Here is a 20,968-nt window from a genome sequence, read left to right on the forward strand (position 1 = left end):
GCCGGCCCCTTCCCCCCACAGTCTGTCTTCCCGTGGCTTTGGATTTACTTCTCCGCTGGTTCTACCTTTCAGAAAGTGGTTGATTTTTTGTTTCTAGAATTGCTGTTCTTCTTCTCTTCGATCTCCTGTTGGATTTGTAGGTGTTTGCAATGGTTTGATAAGCTATCTAGCTGATCTTCTGCTACCTGATGTCGTCTCAGCCTGCTACTTCTCCGCCATCTTGACTCCCCTCCCAATCTATTAGATATTTTTAAAGCTTTTCCCATTATTTTGGTGCCAACTTTAAGAATCAAACAGAATCTTTGAGATCCTCCTCCTATCCCTCCTCCTATCCCTAAATGAAACAATTACATAAACACATGGTCTCCTTTATCTTTTGTGTTTTCTTCAATATGTATTACCAGTTCTAGAAACTCAAATTTTTACATTATGAATATTCTCTTTTATTTTTGGCATTTATATTAAGCTTCACAAGCATATTAACAAATTTATCTTCTGTGTTTTCTTCAATATGTATTACCAGTTCTAGAAACTCAAATTTTTACATTATGAATATTCTCTTTTATTTTTGGCATTTATATTAAGCTTCACAAGCATATTAACAATAATAATTATTTAGAATAAAGTGAGTTTTACTAGCTTCATTTCTCATAATTATTTTTTTCTTTATCACTCTCTTCTGGATGTGTTCCAATTAATTTTCCATTTTGTTGACATGTGAGGTCAACATAATATTCTGGACCTCTGGGAATATAAATGTGTTCCTTTGATAAATCTCTACAGTGTTTAAATGGTATTTAAATGTGAGTGCCTTTAGCCCAGACATGCTTTCTAGCTTATTGCAATTTCCTTTCCTCCCATCTGTCTACTTGATCTATCTGCTTGCATTGTAGTTTTTGTTTATAAATTTTTTCTAAACCTTCTTAAGCCACATGCAGTTTAAAACAGCCAAATGCTTTAAATATGATTCCAGGTTCTTACATTGAATGACACTTTTTCCTTTCCTGTATGTAGGCTTTGGAAGATCAGGTATGGGAACTCTTGCAGGAGGCAGACAAGACAGCTGAAGAGAACAAGGATCGGAGTCAGGTGTATGATGCCATGGCCAACACCTTGGGTGAAGCATGGGCAGCCCTTGTCTCTATGCTTGAAAGAAGAAGGGAGCTCCTCAGGTTGACTTCAGAATTTTTTGAAAATGCCTTGGAGGTTTGTGTTTAAAAGAAAAACTACTTTCACACTAGAGCAAATAGATAGCACTTCCAAAAATGTTTAATTTCCACAAATAGACATTGCAATCAGTTTTTAAAATGGTAGAATGACCAAGTTATATACAATACATTTAATTTTTGATTGCAAAAGCATTAAATTGTTAATGTTTTAGATATAGCCTTTCAAAAAACAAACAAACAAAGAAAACGCTAAGTGGGCACCTGTGTGGCTCAGTCTGTTTAGTGTCTAACTTAGGTTCAGGTCCTGATCCTGGGATCCTGGGATAGAATCCAGTGTCATCGGACTCCCTGCTCAGTGGAGAGTCTGCTTGCTTCTCCCTCTGCCTCTTCCCCCTGCTTATGCTTTCTCTATCTTAAATAAATAAATAAAATATTTTTAAAAGACCCTAAGTACAGCTAATTAAAATTAAATAAAATATTAAGTAAAAATAGAAACTATTATCCATAAGTCACTATGATTTCTTTCTTTCTTTAGGAGATGGTAATACAGTTATTAAATCAAACAATTATCCCTGATTTTATGATTATTAGTATTCTGATTAAAGTGTTCTTGTTGATTTAAAAGTGGAGGACAGAACATATGCTTTTTATGAAAAAGGCAACTGCAGAATATTCCATAGAATATTTGACTTGTAAGCATAACATTTTATAGAATACTTTCCAAAGGCATACAGTTGGATTCATAGTTTGTACTCATTAAAAATTTAAGCAAAGAAAAGTCTGGACCTAAGAAGGTCATTTCCTCCTGCGACTTTTCTTGAATTCTGAGATGTTTTCATAGTTCTCAATTTCAAAATGTGAGACCAAAGAACATTATCAAAAGAGCTGTTGTATTTGGTGTAAGGCATTCACTGGAAATTTCACTTTCAACTTTTCTGTCAAGTGGCAGTACATTCATTCTGATGTGAGAGAACTGCTTCATTATGATAAAGCACTAGCTTTGAAAAATATGACATTTCCAAACTCAAAATTCAGGTCTTAAATTCAAAATAACGAAGGAAGGAAGATTAGTAATAGAACATAAAAATTGGGGTAGACAATCTCATGAATCATAAACTCGTTTAAAAGTAAAAAGAAGGAGCAAAAACCTTATTGTAACTTATGTTTGTTTTCCACAGTTTGAATACAGAACCCCAACTACAATTCATTTTACAGATCATCTTGGGGAAAAGTTTCATACGTAGTTTTCTTTCCTGAGAAGGAACCAGATGAAATTCACCTACAGGGTCAAATTGTAGATACATTTGAATCATTCCATCTTAGTAAATGGGGTATAGATGTCAACTTCCCTGGAAATTCAACTCATTTAAGCAGAAGAAATTATCTTTCTTCAGTCATTAGGCCCAATACTTGTTTCTCATGGGGTAGTAGCATTAATGTCAGCTGATTTTCTCTCTGATGAGAAATTATTTCCAGAGATTGCATGAAGTAAAAGGAAATACTAAGTCAACTCATTATTCAGCCCACCACTCTGATTTGTAGTAGAAAGATACTGTTTCTTATATTTTCCTGCTTCCAATTTTGTGGGTCACTTAGGAATAAGCTGAAGGCAAACTCTTTTCCTGCCCCTTGTTTTGCCAAACTATTTTAATCACTGATTAATAACAATATTAAAAAACGTTGAGTCTAACCATTGCCACTTTTGTCCAGTGCAAGATGCAAAAAGAAAAGTGGGTGATAGAAAATATCTGTAAGGTAAAAGTTAACAGAACTTTAGGGAAAACTTTTCTGTATACACATTCCTTGCTTATTTATTTATTTAAAATTCAAATAACAGTTGAAATATGTTATAAGTTATACAGTGACTCTAGAACTTTTTATAATGTTCTACAGAGAAAAGCTAAATCACCTTCTAGGGTTGGGCTTTTGTTGTTGTTGTTTGCTTGTTTGTTTTGAAACTTCTCTTTGAAGAATACCCGTAAAATAAGCTATCAGAAATGGAATGAATAAGAGTTGCAAATGATGTGTGTATAGAGTTCCCTTATTGAACTATGATGCATGCAGTTCCATAAAAATATGAAATGACTTCTTATTGCATGGTTGATAATTACTACAGGACTGTTTTAGAACTGTAGACTTAACCATCAGACAGATTATTCTCTTATTAGACACCATGCAGCAATTTAGGAACACTGTCCCTAAGTGACGGTGATTAGTATCCACCAGATTGTTCTAACATGATTGTGGAGGCCTTCTCCATATTTCCAAAGAGGACATGCTCATTAGTCTCTCTCTCATCATTCCATGCCATTTATAACTAGATTTTATGTGACTATTGTAATAATCAAAATATAGTAGATATTGTTAATCAAATAGTTACATAAGAGTATTAAAAAATCACTGAATTCATAGATGATAGTTTGGAGAAAATGTGAAAAAAAATATAAGCATGTGGTAAACTTTTGTGTCTTTCTTACTGATACTTGACCTTTATGAGTTTATTCAATATCTGATATAAAAGTAAACATATTGATTAAGATTATTGATTAAACTTTTGAATCTGAGTGCTGAAACAAAACAGTTATTGTCTAGCTAGATTATGTAGACTATGTGTACTACCATGGATGTACTGTACTGGAAGAACCGAAGAACCAAACATGTTTTTCCCTCTTCTAAAATTTGTTTCTAAGATTATTCCCCTGAGAATTTTACCATCACTTCAAATACCTCTCCTTCATATTTCCTTGAAGTAGAAACAGAGAGATGGGTCATATTCCTCACCATTTAGGATGCAAAATTTCTCTCTCTTTTTTGAAACAGAGGAAAAATCTCCCATTTTTCATTTTTGCTGTATCTCATCTCATTTTTATATAAAGAATGCATAAGTTCATTGATAAAAATTCAAACAAAATTACAAATTATAGATTTGTTAAAAGTTTACCCACCATCCTTAATCTCATTCCTTCTCATAAAGATAATCGTTTGGTGTGTTTCTCTTCAGATCACTCTCTTATTTTGCATAAGAAATGGGATTAGATATTACTTCTTAGGCTTTTGTTGTTTGTTTTTAGCAAACATTTTGGGTATTCTTTGACAAACTGCTTTATATGTTGGAAGTGGCTGCTTTGTTACATAGACAGTAATTTTAGTTGAAAATTTCAATAGACACTTATCAGTAAAAAAATAAAATTACTTCAACATATTTGACATATATCCATGTATGAAAGGAATACAAAGGAAGGAGAAGAAATTTCTTTGGTACTTTGTAAATTGACCATATGTAAACACACAACCTCATACAAACACCCTCAACCCCCACACACTCACACAAACACACATATCATCATATAAACACACAAACACATATACAGTCAGCTAGGTCATGAATTACTGAAAAATATCTACAAATCACCCAAAGTGGCACATTGATTTTTATTGTTTCAAATGTCTTTTCCCTTGTATTTGTGTTGTAGTTTGCTATTAAAATAGACCAAGCTGAAGATTTCCTCCAGAACACCCAGGAATTTGAGAGTGCCGAGTCTTTAAAATCACTTCTTCAGCTTCACGAACATCATACCAAAGGCAAGAAATATGTTTATTCCTCCCATAAGCTTTTAGGGGTTTTATAACCTTCATGTTCATGTGAGAATGCTCATGTGTAACAATGCATTTTAAATATATCTGTTTATACCTCAAATTGTTCCAAGAAAGTTTAAATAAAGCTTTATTTTTGGTCATCTGCTTCAAAAAATGCATAGTTGTAAATGATTCTGAGGGGATGTTAATGGAACAGCCTCCAGAGATTCAGTTATTCAGTTTGGTAGATTTTAGCTCCTGAGGTCAGGGGCCGTTTCCGCCTTGTTCTTCCTTGTATCCTCAGCATCTAGCACAGTGTTGGCACTTGGTGGATCCTCATGAAATATTTCTTGTTTGAATAAATGGTTGAATTCAGTGAATGTTCCTTCTCAGAGTCAGGAAGTGAAGATCAGGCTTTAAATAACAGCTCTAGATAAGGAAAATCCTCTTTCACTATTAGAGCTATTTAAAAAAAGGGGGATTTGTTAGTGGACTTTTTCTTCAGGAAGCCTATAGTTTGGTTGGGGCATGTACACATTTATTGGCGGGTTACCTGTGGGACTCCGTTACACCACCCAGCATACTACGTAGTAACATTTCATTTCCATATTTGTCTCTGTCACCAGATTGTGAGACTCTGGAGGGCAGGGATTAGTATATATCTGAATCTCACGAGGTAAAATAGCATCCAACCTAAAGTATATTTATTGAATGTTAATTGTATTTAATTCCAACGTAAGACACAGTACAGTGACATAAACTGGAGCAATAAACAAGGCACTACAGGGACATTAAGGAGATAAAAATTGATTCTAAGCTCTGAAGGATCACAACTGAACCCTCCAGTTTTCCAATGTCTTTTTAAAATGAACATAATACCTAAGAAGCTTTCCCTCCGGAACAATCATATTATTACTTCCTTGTTCTTAAATGTATATTTTAAATGTGGCTAAGATATAGATTCATTGGAGTCCATTATACTATTTTCTCTACTTTTGTGTATGTTTTAAAGTGCCCATTAAATGAGTTTAGGAAACCCTATCCCACTGAAGAACATTTGGAATATTTTAAAATGTTTTAGGAAGAAATATCATCCATGATCTCAATGCCAAGACTATGACTTTGATATTTTTAAAAAATTATTCTTTCGGAAAGATGGCTTAGCAAGCTATAATTTCACTCAAGTTATGGACATCCTCATTTATTCATCTTGAATTTGTAATTTATACTTGAGTATGGAAAACTATATAGGATTCAGTATAAAATCCTTTTTAATATAAACTTTTTTATATATAATGACAAGCAAAACAAATAATAAAAATTTATTAAAATCTACTTGCCACACATCATAAGGCATTATGTCAGAAAGTAGGGTTTTATGTATGCAAAAATATGATCTTTAAAATAAACACACCATAGAAATTTTGTATTTCTTGAAGTTCATGATATTCTACTTAGTTTACTCTTGAGAAAAAATGTATCATTTTGTATGATCAACTGATGGAAAACTGATGCTGGGAAAGCATAAAGAATAAAACAGTTAAGATATAAGAAACCAAAAGAGGAAGAACCAAAGGACTGACTGAGGGAAACTGAGGGAAAAATGTGTCCATTTTAATGACTCTCAAGTAGCAGTAACGGACTGATTTTAGGCTGGGTACAGTTTACAAGCAGCCTTGGCCAGAGACTCCATTCCTGGAGGTACTATGGTAGTAATTACATTATTCTGGCAGATGTGAAACAGAGAATGGAAGTTCTGGCTAATTATATGTATTCTGTAGGAAGAAGAACAGGTTGGTCTGTTCCACTGTCAGTCTGCAATGCCCTAGCATTTAGAGCTATGCTTCCCTCTCTCATCTGAAAAGTCTAGTGTGTAAGACCTAGTTGTGGAAAGGGAGAAACAAAATGTTATGTGGAAACCCTGCCACTTGCCCATATTTCCTGTGTGTGTGTGTGTGTGTGTGTAACTTTTTACAGTATCATAACAAACTCTTCAATGCAGAGGAATTATGTATATGTACATATGGAGAATCAGTCATATTATTGTATAGGCTATACAAATTAAAACTTTTCAGTTTCCTATACAAGGCCCTCTATAATCTGTCTTCATCTTGTTTTCAAGTTCTTTCTTTCCCTTCCACATAAGAACTTGCTCTAGATGGGTAAGTTTTTTCTGCCCCTTCCTCTCCCATCTTGTTCATGTTCACTTCCATTTCTTGGAGAGATTTGTTCTAATATTCTCCCTGCTTTACCTTACTCTATTTGATTGATCTCATCCTCTTTTTGGTCCAAGTTGTTTTCATTGTTTGTTTCTTTGCATTGTTAACTCCTAATCAAATTGCTCAGTGCACATAATCAACCTTCCTCACTCTGAGCAGTAAGACCGTCTAATCCTTTATTTGACAGATCTAGGTCATGTGACATAAAATACTTCAAATTCTTTCCTTTTCATGTCAAACTCTTTCTCTCACAATATCTTCACTTATCTCATTCTCTCTTCTAGCTCTACCCCCTCTCAAAAAAAAGTCAAGTTAAAAGAGACAACTGGCCCAACTACCACAGCCTCATTAGTGCTGTGCAGTTAACTGCTGAATGTTAGAAAGCTAATGCGGAGTGCCATGGGAGACTGCAAAGAACACTGAGCTTCTAATCAGAACATGTGGCTTTTAGCACTCCTTAGCCCAGTTCTAGTTGTGTGATGCTTGGTAAGGTACTTAGTCTCTGAGTATTCTTCATAGTTCTCCCTGTCCTAAAAATAAAAAATAGTATATTCAACCCTGCTGATACTCTCTTCTTTTTTTCTTACTTCTAACAGAAAATGTCTCAAATATTGCCCTGTCTTGTTGACTTCACTTCATAACAATGTCCCCACTTCTCAACCTCATAATTTGTCTTCCATTTTCATTACTTTCCCATCACAAAAATCTCATGCCTTCTCACAGTCTTTTTACATCTCTAGAGAACCCCTGATCTCTAGCACTTTTAGCTCTCTTAAATCTTACATCTCTCTTAATACATTTGATCTCATTCAAGTATTCTACAAGAATTTTTGAACATATCTCCTATGCCAATCACTATGCTAAGTTCTGAGGATATTATCATGGTCACTATCTTCATATTGTCTTGGATCCTGGTGGCACAGGAGACATTAATCAACTAACCCAATACAAAACTATAAAACTATAGTTGTGGTAAGAACTGTTAATGAGAACAATTAATAGTATAGGTATAGGTATAGGTATTGGTATAGGATTTTATATAGGATTTGATTCAGTCACGTTTTTCTTTTGAAGAATTGGCAGTTAAGTAAGACCTAAAGTATGAATAGAATAAAGGTGGAGAAAGAAGGGGTTGAGAATGATGTCCCTGGCAGAGGACACAGTGAAAAGTGCTGGTGCAGAAGGGAATGTCAGGTTTGTGATGTAGTTAAAAAGAGAGAGATAAAGAGTAGAGAGATTGAGATAATCTGAAAGGGAAGATAGGGACCAGACCATGCCAGACCTAAAATCGTGTCAAGGGGTCTGTCCTTAATTCTAAGGCAATTGGAACCCATTGTGTGCACGTGTGCGCATGTGTGTGTGCGTGTGTACGTGTGTGTGTGAGTGGCATAGTATATTTAGAAAACATCTGTCTGGTTAACATATAGAGAATAGATGAATGGATTAGAGAAGGATGAAATTAAGAGGTAGCTGCACAAGGCCAGGCAAGAAATAATGTTTTCTGTAGCAGGGATGGAGAGCAGTAAACGCACACAGGAGATTGAGGGTGGAATTGATAGGTATTGATAATGAGGGAGAAGAATGTGTCATGGATGACTCCTGGGTGCTAGTCTTTAAACTTCAGAATTACTTCATTCACTTCAGAATGTAGAGCACATCAAGAAGTACAGGCACTGTAAGTAGCATCACACCACTAAAAACCAACTGAAACAGTGCCCAAGTCCCATGATTTTTCTCCTCCCTGTATTGAATTACACTGTCACTGAACTGCAGCATCCTATTATTTGGCAGTTAGTGCTACAGAAATTGTTAGGTCATGTTATCTGACCAGTTGTATCAGACATTTTCTATTTACACATTTGGATTCCTTACAGTATAATTTATCATTAACATAAAGGTTATATACATTTTAAATTATACCAAGAGTTTGAATGTTACTATAGAAAAGCTTCCTCATATCATCAGTATTTTTTTTCTAATTTTCTTCTAGAACTCTTAGAACGATCTCTAGCCCTTTTAAACAAAAGTCAACAGCTCACTGACTTCATAGAAAAATTCAAGTGTGATGGACCTAATGTGAATCCTGAGTTGATTCAGGGAGCTCATAACAGCTGTTTGAAGATTGACAGCCTTCTTGAGCTTCTCCAAGACAGGAGACGGCAAATCGACAAGGACCTGAAGCAACAACAACAAGAACTGCGTCAGGTTCTGCAGATATGTCAGTGGGACCAGCAAGAAAATCAGGTAACCCAAAGGGGAATTAATGATCCCTTGACCTCAGCTATTGAAGTTTGATTATTATGTGGACTGACTGTTTCCTGGGATAGTTCCTCATTTGTTACAGTCAAAATCTGTGGGTTTTAGTCCAAACTAACATGTTGTTTTCCACATAAATTAAATGAAAAACAAATATTTTTATTTTCTATTGTTGGACTCTCTTTCTCACCTCTTTCCAGATTACTACTTATATACATATTTCCTTGAAATTCTGAAATATAAATTTTTGAAGTTTTCTTGAAAGTTGAAGAGGCATGATGGTGCTGAACTGTACTACATTGCTGCTAATGCCAGTGAAAGTCTGTCAGCTCCAAGGAGTGGTTTTAGAAGAATAGTCTGGTGCCAGGCACCTCGGTGGCTCAGTTGGTTAAGTGACTACCTTTGGCTCAGGTCATGATCCTGGAGTCCTGGAATCGAGTCCCACATTGGGCTCCCTGCTTGGCAGGGAGTCTGCTTCTCCCACTGACATCTCTCCTCTCATTCTCTCTCTCTCTCTCTCTCTCTCTCAGATAAATAAATAAAATCTTTAAAAAAAAAAAAAAGTACCTGGTTCCAAGTAAGAAATATGACCTTGGCCTGTGGTTGGATGCTGAATAGTTAGAGGGCTTTGGGGCAAGAGGTTCATGAGTTTGCAGACTTGCTAGAACTAATCACCCTAGCTGTAGGTATGCTTTGGTCAGTTGTCAATATGCTTGCTGTGTACTTTTTTTGTCCCAACTACTTAAGGGTAAGCACAGATAGAACTCTTTCTTTAAAGCAGTTTCAGATTCATAGTAAAACTGAGTGGAAAGTACAGAGTACCCTCTCTTCCCATACATGTATAATCTCTCCCACTATCCCTATCCTGCACCAGAGTGGTATGGTTTTTACAGTCAGTGACCTACTTTGATGATCATTATCATCCCGAATCCATAGTATACGTTAGGGTTCACTCTTGGTGCAATATATTCTGTGGCTTTAGTCAAATGTAAATGACATATATCCACGATTGTAGCATACAGAATAATTTCACTTCCCTAAGAATCTTTTGTGTTTTGACTCTTCATCCCTCCTTCACCTTAATCCTTGGTAACCACCCATCTTTTTACTGTCTCCATAGTTTTGCCTTTTCCAGAATGTCATATAGTTGGAATCAGTAGTTAGCCTTTTTGGATTGAGTGCTTTCACTTAGTAATGTGCATTTAAGATTCTGCCATATCTTTTCATGGCTTGATAGCTCATTTCTTTTCAGTGTTGAATAACAGTCTGTTGTCTGGATTTGCCACAGTTTATTTATCCATTCACCTACTGAAAGGGATTTTTGTTGTTTCCAGGTTTGGGCAATTATAAATAAAGCTGCTATAAGGATTCATGTATAGATATTTGTGTGGGCATAAATTTTAATTCATCTAAGCAACCAAGGAATACACTGATGACTCACATATAGTAAGACTATGTTTATAAGAAACTACCAAATCATCTTCCAAACTGGCTGTACCACTTTGTATTTCCATCAGCAATGAAAATTCCTGTTGCTCCACATCGTTCCCAGCATTATCGGTGTTCTCTCTGTCTTGGACATTGGCCATTCTGATAGGCATATACTACTATCTCATTGTTTTAATGAGTCTCTTATTTATTTATAAATGGCAGGTATTCATCCTTTCTTATTGCTGAGTAATATTCCATTGTGTATATGACCATATCTTCTTTATCCATTTGTCTTTTGAAGGGCATCTCAGCTCTTTCCACAGTTTCATTATTGGGGACATTGCTTCTAGGAACATCAGGGTGCATGTGCCCCTTGTTTTCACTACATCTGTATCTTTAGGATAAATGCCCAGTAGTGCAATTGCTGGGTCACAGGGTAGCTCTACTTTAACTTATTGAGGAAACTCCACACTGTTTTCCAAAGTGACTGCACCAACTTGCATCCCCACCAACAGTGTACGAGGGTTCCCCTTTCTCCACACCCTCTCTAAAATTTGTTGTTTCCTGCCTTGTTAATTTTTGTATTCTAACTGGTATAAGGTGGTATTTCAATGTGGTTTTGATTTGAATTTCCCTGAGAATTGATGTTGAACATTTTTTCATGTGTCTGTTAGCCATTCATATGTGTTCTTTGGAGAAGTGTCTGTTTATGTCTTCTGCCCATTTTTTCGACATGATTATTCATTTTTTTGGTGTTGAGTTTGAGAAGTTCCTTATAGATCTTGGATATCAGCCCTTTATCTGTAGTGTTATTTACAAATAACTTTTCCCATTCCATGGGTTTCCTCTTTGTTTTTTTGACTGTTTCCTTTGCTGTGCAGCTTTTTATCTTGATGAAGTCCCCAAATTTCATTTTCACTTTTGCTTCCCTTGCCTTTGGAGACATAGTGAAAGAAGTTGCTGTGACTGATGTCCAAGAGGTTAATGCCTATATTCTCCTCTAGGATTTTGATGGATTCCTGTCTCACACTGAGGTCTTTTCATCCATTTTCTTTGTGAATGGTGTAAGAGAATGGTCAAGTTTCATTCTTCTGTATATAGCTGTCCCGTATTCCCAGCACCATTTATTGAAGAGACTGTCTTTTTCCCATTGGATATTTTTCCTGCTTTGTTGAAGATTAGTTGATCATAGAGTTGAGGCTCTATCTCTCAGTTCTTTATTCTTTCCACTGATGTATGTGTCTGTTTTTGTGAGAGTACCAAGCTGTCTTGGTGATCACAATAATATAGGTTAAAATATAGGTTAAAATAATATAGGTTAAAATCAAGCAATGTGATCCCCCCAGGTTTGTTATTCTTTTTCAACATTTGCTTGGCAATTCAGTGTCTTTTCTGGTTCCATATGAATTTTAGAATTGTTTGTTCGAGGTCTTTTAAAAATGCCATTGGTATTTTGATTGGGATGGTGTTGAAAGTATAGATTGCTCTGGGTAGCACAGACATTTTAACAATGTTTGTTTTAGTAATGTTCTCTAGTTTCTAGAGTATAGGTCCTTTACCTCTTTAGTTAGGTTTATTCCAAGGTAGCTTATGGTTTTTAGTGCTATTGTAAATGGAATATATTCCCTAATTTCTTTTTCTACAGTTGCATTGTTAATGTATAGAAAAGTAACCAATTTCTTTGTGTTGATTTTTTATCCTCCCACATTACTGAATTCTCTATGAGTTCTAGTAATTTGGGGGTGGAGTCTTTTAAGTTTTCCATGTAAAGTATTATGTCATGTGCAAAGAGGGAGAGTTTGGCTTCTTTGCAAATTTGAAGACATTTTATTTCTTTTTATTGTCTGATTGCTGCTGCTAGGACCTCTAGTACTACATTGAACAATAGTTGCAAGAGTGGATGTCCTGGTCATGTTCATGATCTTAAGGGGAAAGCTCTCAGCTTTTCTCCGTTGAGAATAATATTCGCTGTGGGCTTTTCATAGATAGTTTTTATGAATTTGAGGAATATTCCATCTATTCTTACAGTCTGAAGAGTTTTATTTATTTATTTATTTATTTATTTATTTGACAGAGAGATCACAAGTAGACAGAGAGGCAGGCAGAGAGAGAGAGAGAAGCAGGCTCCCTGCTGAGCAGAGAGCCCGACATAGGACTCGATCCCAGGACCCTGAGATCATGACCTGAGCCGAAGGCAGCGGCTTAACCCACTGAGCCACCCAGACACCCCAGTCTGAAGAGTTTTAATCAGGAGAGGATGCTGTATTTTGTCAAATGCTTTTTCTGCATCAATTGAGAGGATTGCATGGTGCTTGTCTCTTTTTTTATTAATGTGTTCTGTCACACAAAAGGATGTTGAATACCCTTTCATCCTAGGCATGAATCCCACCTGGTTGTGATGGATCCTATTTTAAGGTACTGTTGGATCCTATTTGCCAGGATCTTGTTGAGAATCTTGGCACCCATATTCATCAGGGATATTGGTCTGTAATTCTCCCTTTTTAAAAAATTTCTTTTTAGTGTTCCAGAATTTATTGTTTATGCACCACACCCAGTGCTCCATGCAATACATGCCCTATATAATGCCCACCACAAGGCTCACCCAACCTTCCAGTCCCCCTCCAAAACCGTCAGTTTGTTTCTCAGAGTCCACAGTCTTTCATGGTTCGTCTCCCCCTCTGATTTCCCCCAACTCACTTCTCCTCTCCCTCTCCCCATGTCCTCCATGTTATTCCTTATGCTCCACAAATAAGTGAAACCATATGATAATTGACTCTCTCTGCTTGACTTATTTCACTCAGTATACTCTCTTCCAGTCCCTTTCATGTTGATACTAAAGTTGGGTATTCATCCCTTCTGATGGAGGCATAACACTCCATAGTATATATGGACCATATCTTCTTTATCCATTCGTCTGTTGAAGGGTATCGTGGTTCTTTCCACAGTTTGGTGACTGTGGCCATTGCTGCTATGAACATTGGGGTACAAATGGCCCTTCTTTTATTACATCTGTATCTTTCAGGTAAATACCCAATAGTGCAATTGTAGGGTCAAACAAAAGCTCTACTTTTAATTTCATAAGGAATCTCCACTCTGTTTTCCAAAGTGGCTGCACCAGCTTGCATTCCCAAAAGTGTAAGAGGGTTCCCTTTACTCCATATCCTCTCCAACACAAGTTGCTTACTGTCTTGTTAATTTTGGCCATTCTAACTGGTGTAAGGTGGTATCTCAATGTAGTTTTGATTTGAATCTTCCTGATGGCTAGTGATGATGAACATTTTTCATGTGTCTGTTAGCCATTTTACGTCTTCTTTTTTAAAAATTAACATATGATATATTATTAGCCCCAGGGGTACAAGTCTGTGAAGCATCAGGCTTACACACTTCACAGCACTCACCATAGCACATACCCTCCCCAATGTCCTTAACCCAACCAACCTCTCCCTAACCCTCTCCCCCTGGCAACCCTCAGTTTGTTTTGTGAGATTAAGAGTCTCTTAAAATTTGTCTCCCTCCCAAACCCATCACGTTTCATTTTTTTCCTACCCTACCCCTAAAACCCCCACTTTGCCTCTCAAATTCTTCATATCAGGGAGATCATATGACAATTGTATTTCTCTAATTGACTTATTTCCCTCAGCATAATACCCTCTAGTTCCAACCACGTCATTGAAAATGTCAAGATTTCATTTCTTTTGATGGTTGCATAGTATTCCATTGTGTGTGTGTATATATATATACATCTTCTTTATCCATTCATCTGTTGATGGACATCTAGGTTCTTTCCATTGTTCGGCTATTGTAAACATTGCTGCTATAAACATTAGGGTGCACATGCCCCATTGGATCACTACATTTGTATCTTTAGGGTAAATACCAGGAGTGTGATTGCTGGGTTGTAGGTTAGCTCCATTTTCAACTTTTGAGGAAACTCCATGCTGTTTTCCATAGTGGCTACACCACCTTGCATTCCCACCAAAAGTGTAGGATGGTTCCCCTTTCTCCACATCCTCACCAGCATCTGTCATTTCATGACTTGTTAATTTTAGCCATTCTGACTGGTGTGAGGTGGTATCTCATTGTGGTTTTGATTTGTATTCCCTGATGCCGAGTGATATGGAGTGCTTTTTCATGTGTCTGTTGGCCGTCTGGATGTCTTCTTTGCCAAAATGTTTGTTCTTGTCCTCTGCCCATTTCTTGATTGGATTATTTTTTCTTTGGGTGTTGAGTTTGATAAGTTCTTTATAGATTTTGGATCCTAGAAGTTTATCTGATATGTCATTTGCAAATATCTTCTCCCATTCCTGTCAGTTGACTTTTGGTTTTGTTGACTGTTTAGTTTGCTGTGCAAAAGCTTTTGATCTTGATGAAGTCCCAATAGTTCATTTTTGCCCTTGTTTCCCTTGCCTTTGTCAATGTTCCTAGGAAGAAGTTGCTGTGGCTGAGGTCAAAGAGGTTGCTGTCTGTGTCCTCCTTAAGCATTTTGATGGATTCCTATCTTATGTTGAGGTCTTTCATCCATTTTGAGTCTATTTTTGTGTGTGGTGTAAGGAAATGGTCCAGTTTCATTCTTCTGCTTGTGGTTGTCCAATTTTCCCAACAATATTTGTTGAAGAGACTGTCTTTTTTCTATTGGACATTCTTTCCTGCTTTGTCGAAGATTAGTTGACCATAGAGTTGAGGCTCTATTTCTGGGCTCTCTATTCTGTTCCATTGATCTATGTGTCTGTTCTCATGCCAGTGCCATACTGTCTTGATGATGACAGCTTTGTAATAGAGCTTGAAGTCTGGAATTGTGATGCCACCAACTTTGACTTTCTTTTACAACATTCCTCTGGCCATTTGAGGTCTTTTCTGGTTCCATACAAATTTTAGGATTATTTGTTCATTTCTTTGAAAAAATTGATGGTATTTTGATAGGGGTTGCATTAAATGTGTAGATTAAATGGACGTTTTCACAATATTTGTTCTTCCAATCCATGAGCATGGAACATTTTTCCATTTCTTTGTGTCTTCTTCAATTTCTTTCATGAGTACTTTATAGTTTTCTGGGTACAGATTCTTTGCATCTTTGGTTAGGTGTATTCCTGGGTATCTTGTGGTTTTAGGTGCAATTATAAGTCGTATGGACTCCATAATATCTCTTTCTTCTGTCTTGCTGTTGGTTTATAGAAACACAACTGATTTCTGGGCATTGGTTTTTATATCCTGACACTTTACTGAATTCCTGTATGAGTCTAGCAGTTTTGGAGTGGAGTCCTTTGGGTTTTCCACATAAAGTATCATATCATTTGCAAAGAGTGAGAATTTGAGTTCTTTGCCAATTTGGATGCCTTTTATTTCTTTTTGTTGTCTGATTGCTGAAAGTAGGACTTCTAGTATGATATTAAATAGCAGTGGTGATAGTGGACATCCCTGCCATGTTCCTGACCTTAGTGGAAAAGCTCTCAGTTTTTCTCCATTGGGAATGATAATTGCTGTGGGTTTTTCATAGATGGCTTTGATGATATTGAGGTATGTACTCTCTGTCCCTACACTTTGAAGAGTTTTGATCAAGAAAGGATGCTGTACTTTGCCAAATGCTTTTTCAGCATCTGTTGAGAGTATCATATGGTTCTTGTTCTGTCTTTTATTAATGTATTGTATCACATTGACTGATTTGCAGATGTTGAACCAACCTTGCAGCCCTGGAATAAATCCCACTGAATTGTGGTGAATAATCATATTGGCTAGTATTTTGGTGAGAATTTTCACATCTGTGTTCATCAAGGATATTGGTCTGTAATTCTCTTTTTTGATGGGCTCTTTGTGGTTTGGGTATCAACGTAATGCTGGCCTCATAAAATGAGTTTGGAAATTTTCCTTCCATTTCTATTTTTTGGAACAGTTTCAGAAAAATAGTATTACTTCTTCTTTGAGTATTTGGTAGAATTCCCCTGGGAAGCTGTCTGACCCTGGGCTCTTGTTTGTTGGGAGATTTTTTTTAAAAAGATTTTATTTATTTATTTGACACACAGAGAGAGATCACAAGTAGGCAGAGAGGCAGGCAGAGAGAGAAGAGGGAGGCTCCTCACTGAGCAGAGAGCCTGACGCGGGACCGGATCCCAGAACCTTGAGACCATGACCCAAGCTGAAAGCAGAGGCCCAACCCACTGAGCCACCCAGGCACCCCCATTGGGAGATTTTTGATGACTGCTTCAATTTTCTTACTGTTTATGGGTCTGTTCAGGTTTTCTGTTTCTTCCTGGTTCAGTATTGGTAGTTTATATATCTCTAGGAATGCATCCATTTCTTCCAGATTGTCAAATTTGCTGGTGTGTAGTTGTTCGTAATATGTTCTTATAATTGTTTGTATTTCTTTGGTGTTGGTTGTGATTTCTCCTCTTTCATTCATGATTTTATTTATTTTGGTACTTTCTCTTTTCTTTTTGATAAGTCTGGCCAGGGGTTTATCAATCTTATTAATTCTTTCAAGGAACCAGCTCCTAGTTTCATTGATTTGCTCTTTTTTTTTTTTTTTTTTTGGTGCCTATTTCATTGATTTCTGCTCTGATATTTATGATTTCTCTTCTCCTGCTGGGTTTAGGCCTTCTTTGCTCTTCTTTCTTCAACTCTTTAGGTGGAGGGTTAGGTTGTGTATTTGAGAGCTTTCTTGTTTCTTTTTTTTTTTTTTTTAAAGATTTTATTTATTTATTTGACAGAGAGAGATCAAAAGTAGGCAGAGAGGCAGGCAGAGAGAGAGGAGGAAGCAGGCTCCCTGCCGAGCAGAGAGCCCTATGCGGGACTCGATCCCAGGACCCTGAGATCATGACCTGAGCCGAGGCAGTGGCTTAACCCACTGAGCCACCCAGGCGCCCCAGAGACCTTTCTTGTTTCTTAAGAAAGGCTTGTATTGCTATATATTTTCCTCTCAGGACTTCCTTTGCTGTGTCCCACAGATTTTGACCAGTTGTATTTTCATTATCATTTATTTCCATAAATTTTTTCCATTCTTCTTTAATTTCCTGATTGACCCATTCATTCTTTAGTAGGATCCTCTTTAGCCTCCATGTATTTGGGTTCTTTCCAACTTTCTTCTTGTGATTGAGTTCTAGTTTCAGAGCATTGTGATCTGAAAATATGCAGGGAATAATCCCAATCTTTTGGTACTAATTGAGACCTGATTTGTGACCCAGGATGTGATTTATTCTGGAGAATGTTCCATGTACACTAGAGAAGAATTTGTATTCTTTTGGTTTGGGATGGAATGTTCTCAATATATTTGTGACATCTATCTGGTCCAATGTGTCATTTAAGGCCTTTATTTCCTTGTTGATCTTTTGCTTAGATGATGTGTCCATTTCAGTGAGAGGGGATGTTAAGTCCCCTACTATTATTGTATTATTGTTGATGCCTTTCTTTGATTTTGTTATTAATCGGTTTATATAGTTGGTTACTCCCATGTTAGGGGTCTAGATTTTTAAAATTATTAGATCTTCTTGTTGGACAGACCCTTTGAGTATGAAATAGTGTCCTTCCTCATCACTTTGGCTTAAAATCGAATTTATCTGATAACAGGATTGCCACCTCAGTTTTCTTTTGTTGTCCATTAGCATGGTAAATTGTTTTCCATTTCCTCACTTTAAATCTGGAGGTGTCTTTGGGTCTAAAATGAGTTTCTTGTAGACAGCATATTGATGGGTTTTGTTTTTTTTATCCATTCTGATACCCTGTGTGTTTTGGTTGGGGAATTTAACCCATTTACATTCAGGGTAACTATTGAAAGATATGAATTTAGTGCCATTGTATTGGCTGTAAGGTTACTGTCACTGTATATTGTCTCTGTTTCTTTCTGGTCTATTACTTTGAGGCTCTCTCTTTGCTTAGAGGACACCTTTCAATATTTCCTTTAGGGTTGGTCTGGTGTTTACAAATTCTTTTGGTTTTTGTTTTTCCTGGAAGATTTTTATCTCTCCTTCTATTTTCAGTGGTAGCCTAGCTGGATAGAGTATTCTTGGCTGCATGTTTTTCTCATTTAGTGCTCTGAATTTGTCATGCCGGTCCTTTCTGGCCTACCAGGTCTCTGTGGATAAGTCTGCTGCCAGTCTAACATTGTTACCCTTGTATGTTACAGACTTCTTGTCCTGGGCTGCTTTCAGGATTTTCTCTTTGTCACTGAGATTTGTAAGTTTTACTATTAGATAATGGGGTGTGAACATATTTTTATTGATTTTGAGGAGGGTTCTCTGTGCCTCCTGGATTTTGATGCTTGTTCCCTTTGATATATTAAGAAAATTTTCTACAAGAAGTTGCTCCGATATACCTTCTACCCCACCTTTCTTCTTCTTCTGGAATCCCAATTATTCTAATATTGTTTCATCTTATGGTATCACTTATCTTTTGAATTCTCCCCTTGTAGTTCAGTAATTGTTTCTCTCTTTTGCTCAGCTTCTTTAGTCTCCAGAATTTTGTCTTCTATATCACTAATTCTCCCTTCTGCCTCATTTATCCTAGCACTAAGAACCTCCATTTTTTATTGCACCTCATTGATAGCTTTTTTATTTCAACTTGGTTAGATTTTAGTTCTTTTATTTCTCCAGAAAGGGCTTTTATTTCTCCAGACAGGGTTTCTCTAACATCTTCCATGCCTTTTTTGAGCCCAGCCAGCACCTTGAGAATTGTCATTCTGAACTCTAGTTCTGACATTTTACCAATGTCCATGTTAATTAGGTCCCCTAGCCTTTGGTACTGCCTCTTGATTTTGTTTTTGTTTTTGTGCTACATTTTTCCACCTTGTCATTTTATCCAGATAACAATATAAGAAGGAGAGATGAGAGAATAAAATACTAAAAGGGTTGAAAAGACCCCAGAAGAATGTATGCTAATCAAATCAGAAAAGACCCCAAATTGGGGGGAGAAGAAAGGGGGTAAAGTTTTTTAAAAATTTAAAATATATATATATATTAGCATGGTGAATAGAGTAGAGCCACACACTTGATTTTGGGTGTATTTTGGTCTCTTAGAAGAAACTACCTCCTGAAATTTTAAAGAAAGAAAAACATATACAAAATAAGTGTAAACATGATTAAGGGATGAAATATGATTGTAAAGATGAAAATAAAAAAAAAATTCTATGAAAGGAATTGATAAGATAAGTTGGTTGGGAAAAGAAGGAAAAAGAAAGTGGAGAGAATTTGCTCGGGCTGGAGACTAGAACAAAGTCCTGTGCTAGAATTAGGGCATATTTTGATCTATTAGAAGAAATTTTATCCTAAAAATTTTTTAGAAGAAAAAAACCCCATATGTATACAAAAAATAAATTAGATACAATGAAGGATAAAATATGACTATGATAATGATGATTTTAAAAGATTTTTTTTTTAGGAAGGTATTGTTAAGATAAACTAGTTAAAAATGCTGAAAGAGGAAAAGTTAAAAAAATTAGAATAAGAAAAAAAAACTAAAAAATTAATTAACTTTGCAAGACTAATGAATCATGGGAAGAAAGCCATATATTCCATGCTTTGCTTTTCCCTCCTCTGGAATTCTGCTGTTCTCCTTGATCAGTGAGCTTGGTCTTAGCTGGATGTTTGTACTGATCTTCTGGGGGAGAGGCCTGTTGTAGTGATTCTCAAATGTCTTTGCCCTAGTGGCAGAATTGCTCCGCCCTTGACAGGGGCCAGCTAAGTAATCTGCTCAGGTTCACTCCCGGGAGCTTTTGTTCCCTGAATGCTTTCCATAGAGCTCTGGAGGATGGGAATGAAAATGGTGGCCTCCCAGTCTCTGGCCTGGAGGAGCCAAGAGCTTGGTGCCCCACTCTTTAGGAGAGAGAATAGCTTTCAATCACTCCTGTCTTCCTGGCCTTTGGCTGTGCTCTGAGCTCACCCAGCCTGTGACCGAGCATTTCTGTCTCTGATGCAGAGCTCTGTTTGGAATCTCCAAACCCAGCAGATTCCTGCTGCACTGCTCTTCTAGCAGATGAAGGTGGATCTCCCTGGATCTGCCACTTGTGGGGTCCCTGCTCAAAAAGCAGTGGTCTGACAGTGCTGCAGATCACAGCTTAAGGTAACTCCAAGTTGAGAGCTCACTCCTCAGCTCCATCTCTGTAGCCAGCTTCTCGCTCTGATACCTGTGAGCTCTGCTACACTCAGACACCCCCGATCCTTCTGTGATCCCATACTATCCCCGTGAGGACTCCACCCCAGCTTAGCCTCTGGAACAATGTCCCTAAGTGGAGCAGACTTAAAAAGTTCGAATTTTTTGCTCCATTGCTCCGCCACTTTGCTTTGAGCCTGCTCCTCTCCCGTGCGGTCTATCTAACCATTGCTTCGGATTCAC

General features: G+C 36.9%; 1 protein-coding gene across 6 annotated transcripts in view; it reads left to right on the top strand.

The window, feature by feature from the left end:
- The window catches only part of CCDC141 (coiled-coil domain containing 141), a 231,247-nt gene that overhangs the window by 74,450 nt on the left and 135,829 nt on the right, over positions 1–20,968 (top strand). For all 6 annotated transcript variants that reach the window (XM_045066875.1, XM_045066874.1, XM_045066876.1 and 3 more), the window contains 3 exons: positions 1,015–1,206; positions 4,643–4,751; positions 8,955–9,208. In XM_045066875.1, the coding sequence (XP_044922810.1) occupies positions 1,015–1,206; positions 4,643–4,751; positions 8,955–9,208 (555 nt within the window). The remainder of the gene's footprint in view (positions 1–1,014; positions 1,207–4,642; positions 4,752–8,954; positions 9,209–20,968) is intronic.

This window comes from Mustela putorius, unplaced genomic scaffold, assembly GCF_011764305.1.
Source record: "Mustela putorius furo isolate JIRA1106 unplaced genomic scaffold, ASM1176430v1.1 tig00003869_pilon_pilon_pilon, whole genome shotgun sequence".
In the NCBI taxonomy this organism is placed as follows: domain Eukaryota; kingdom Metazoa; phylum Chordata; class Mammalia; order Carnivora; family Mustelidae; genus Mustela; species Mustela putorius.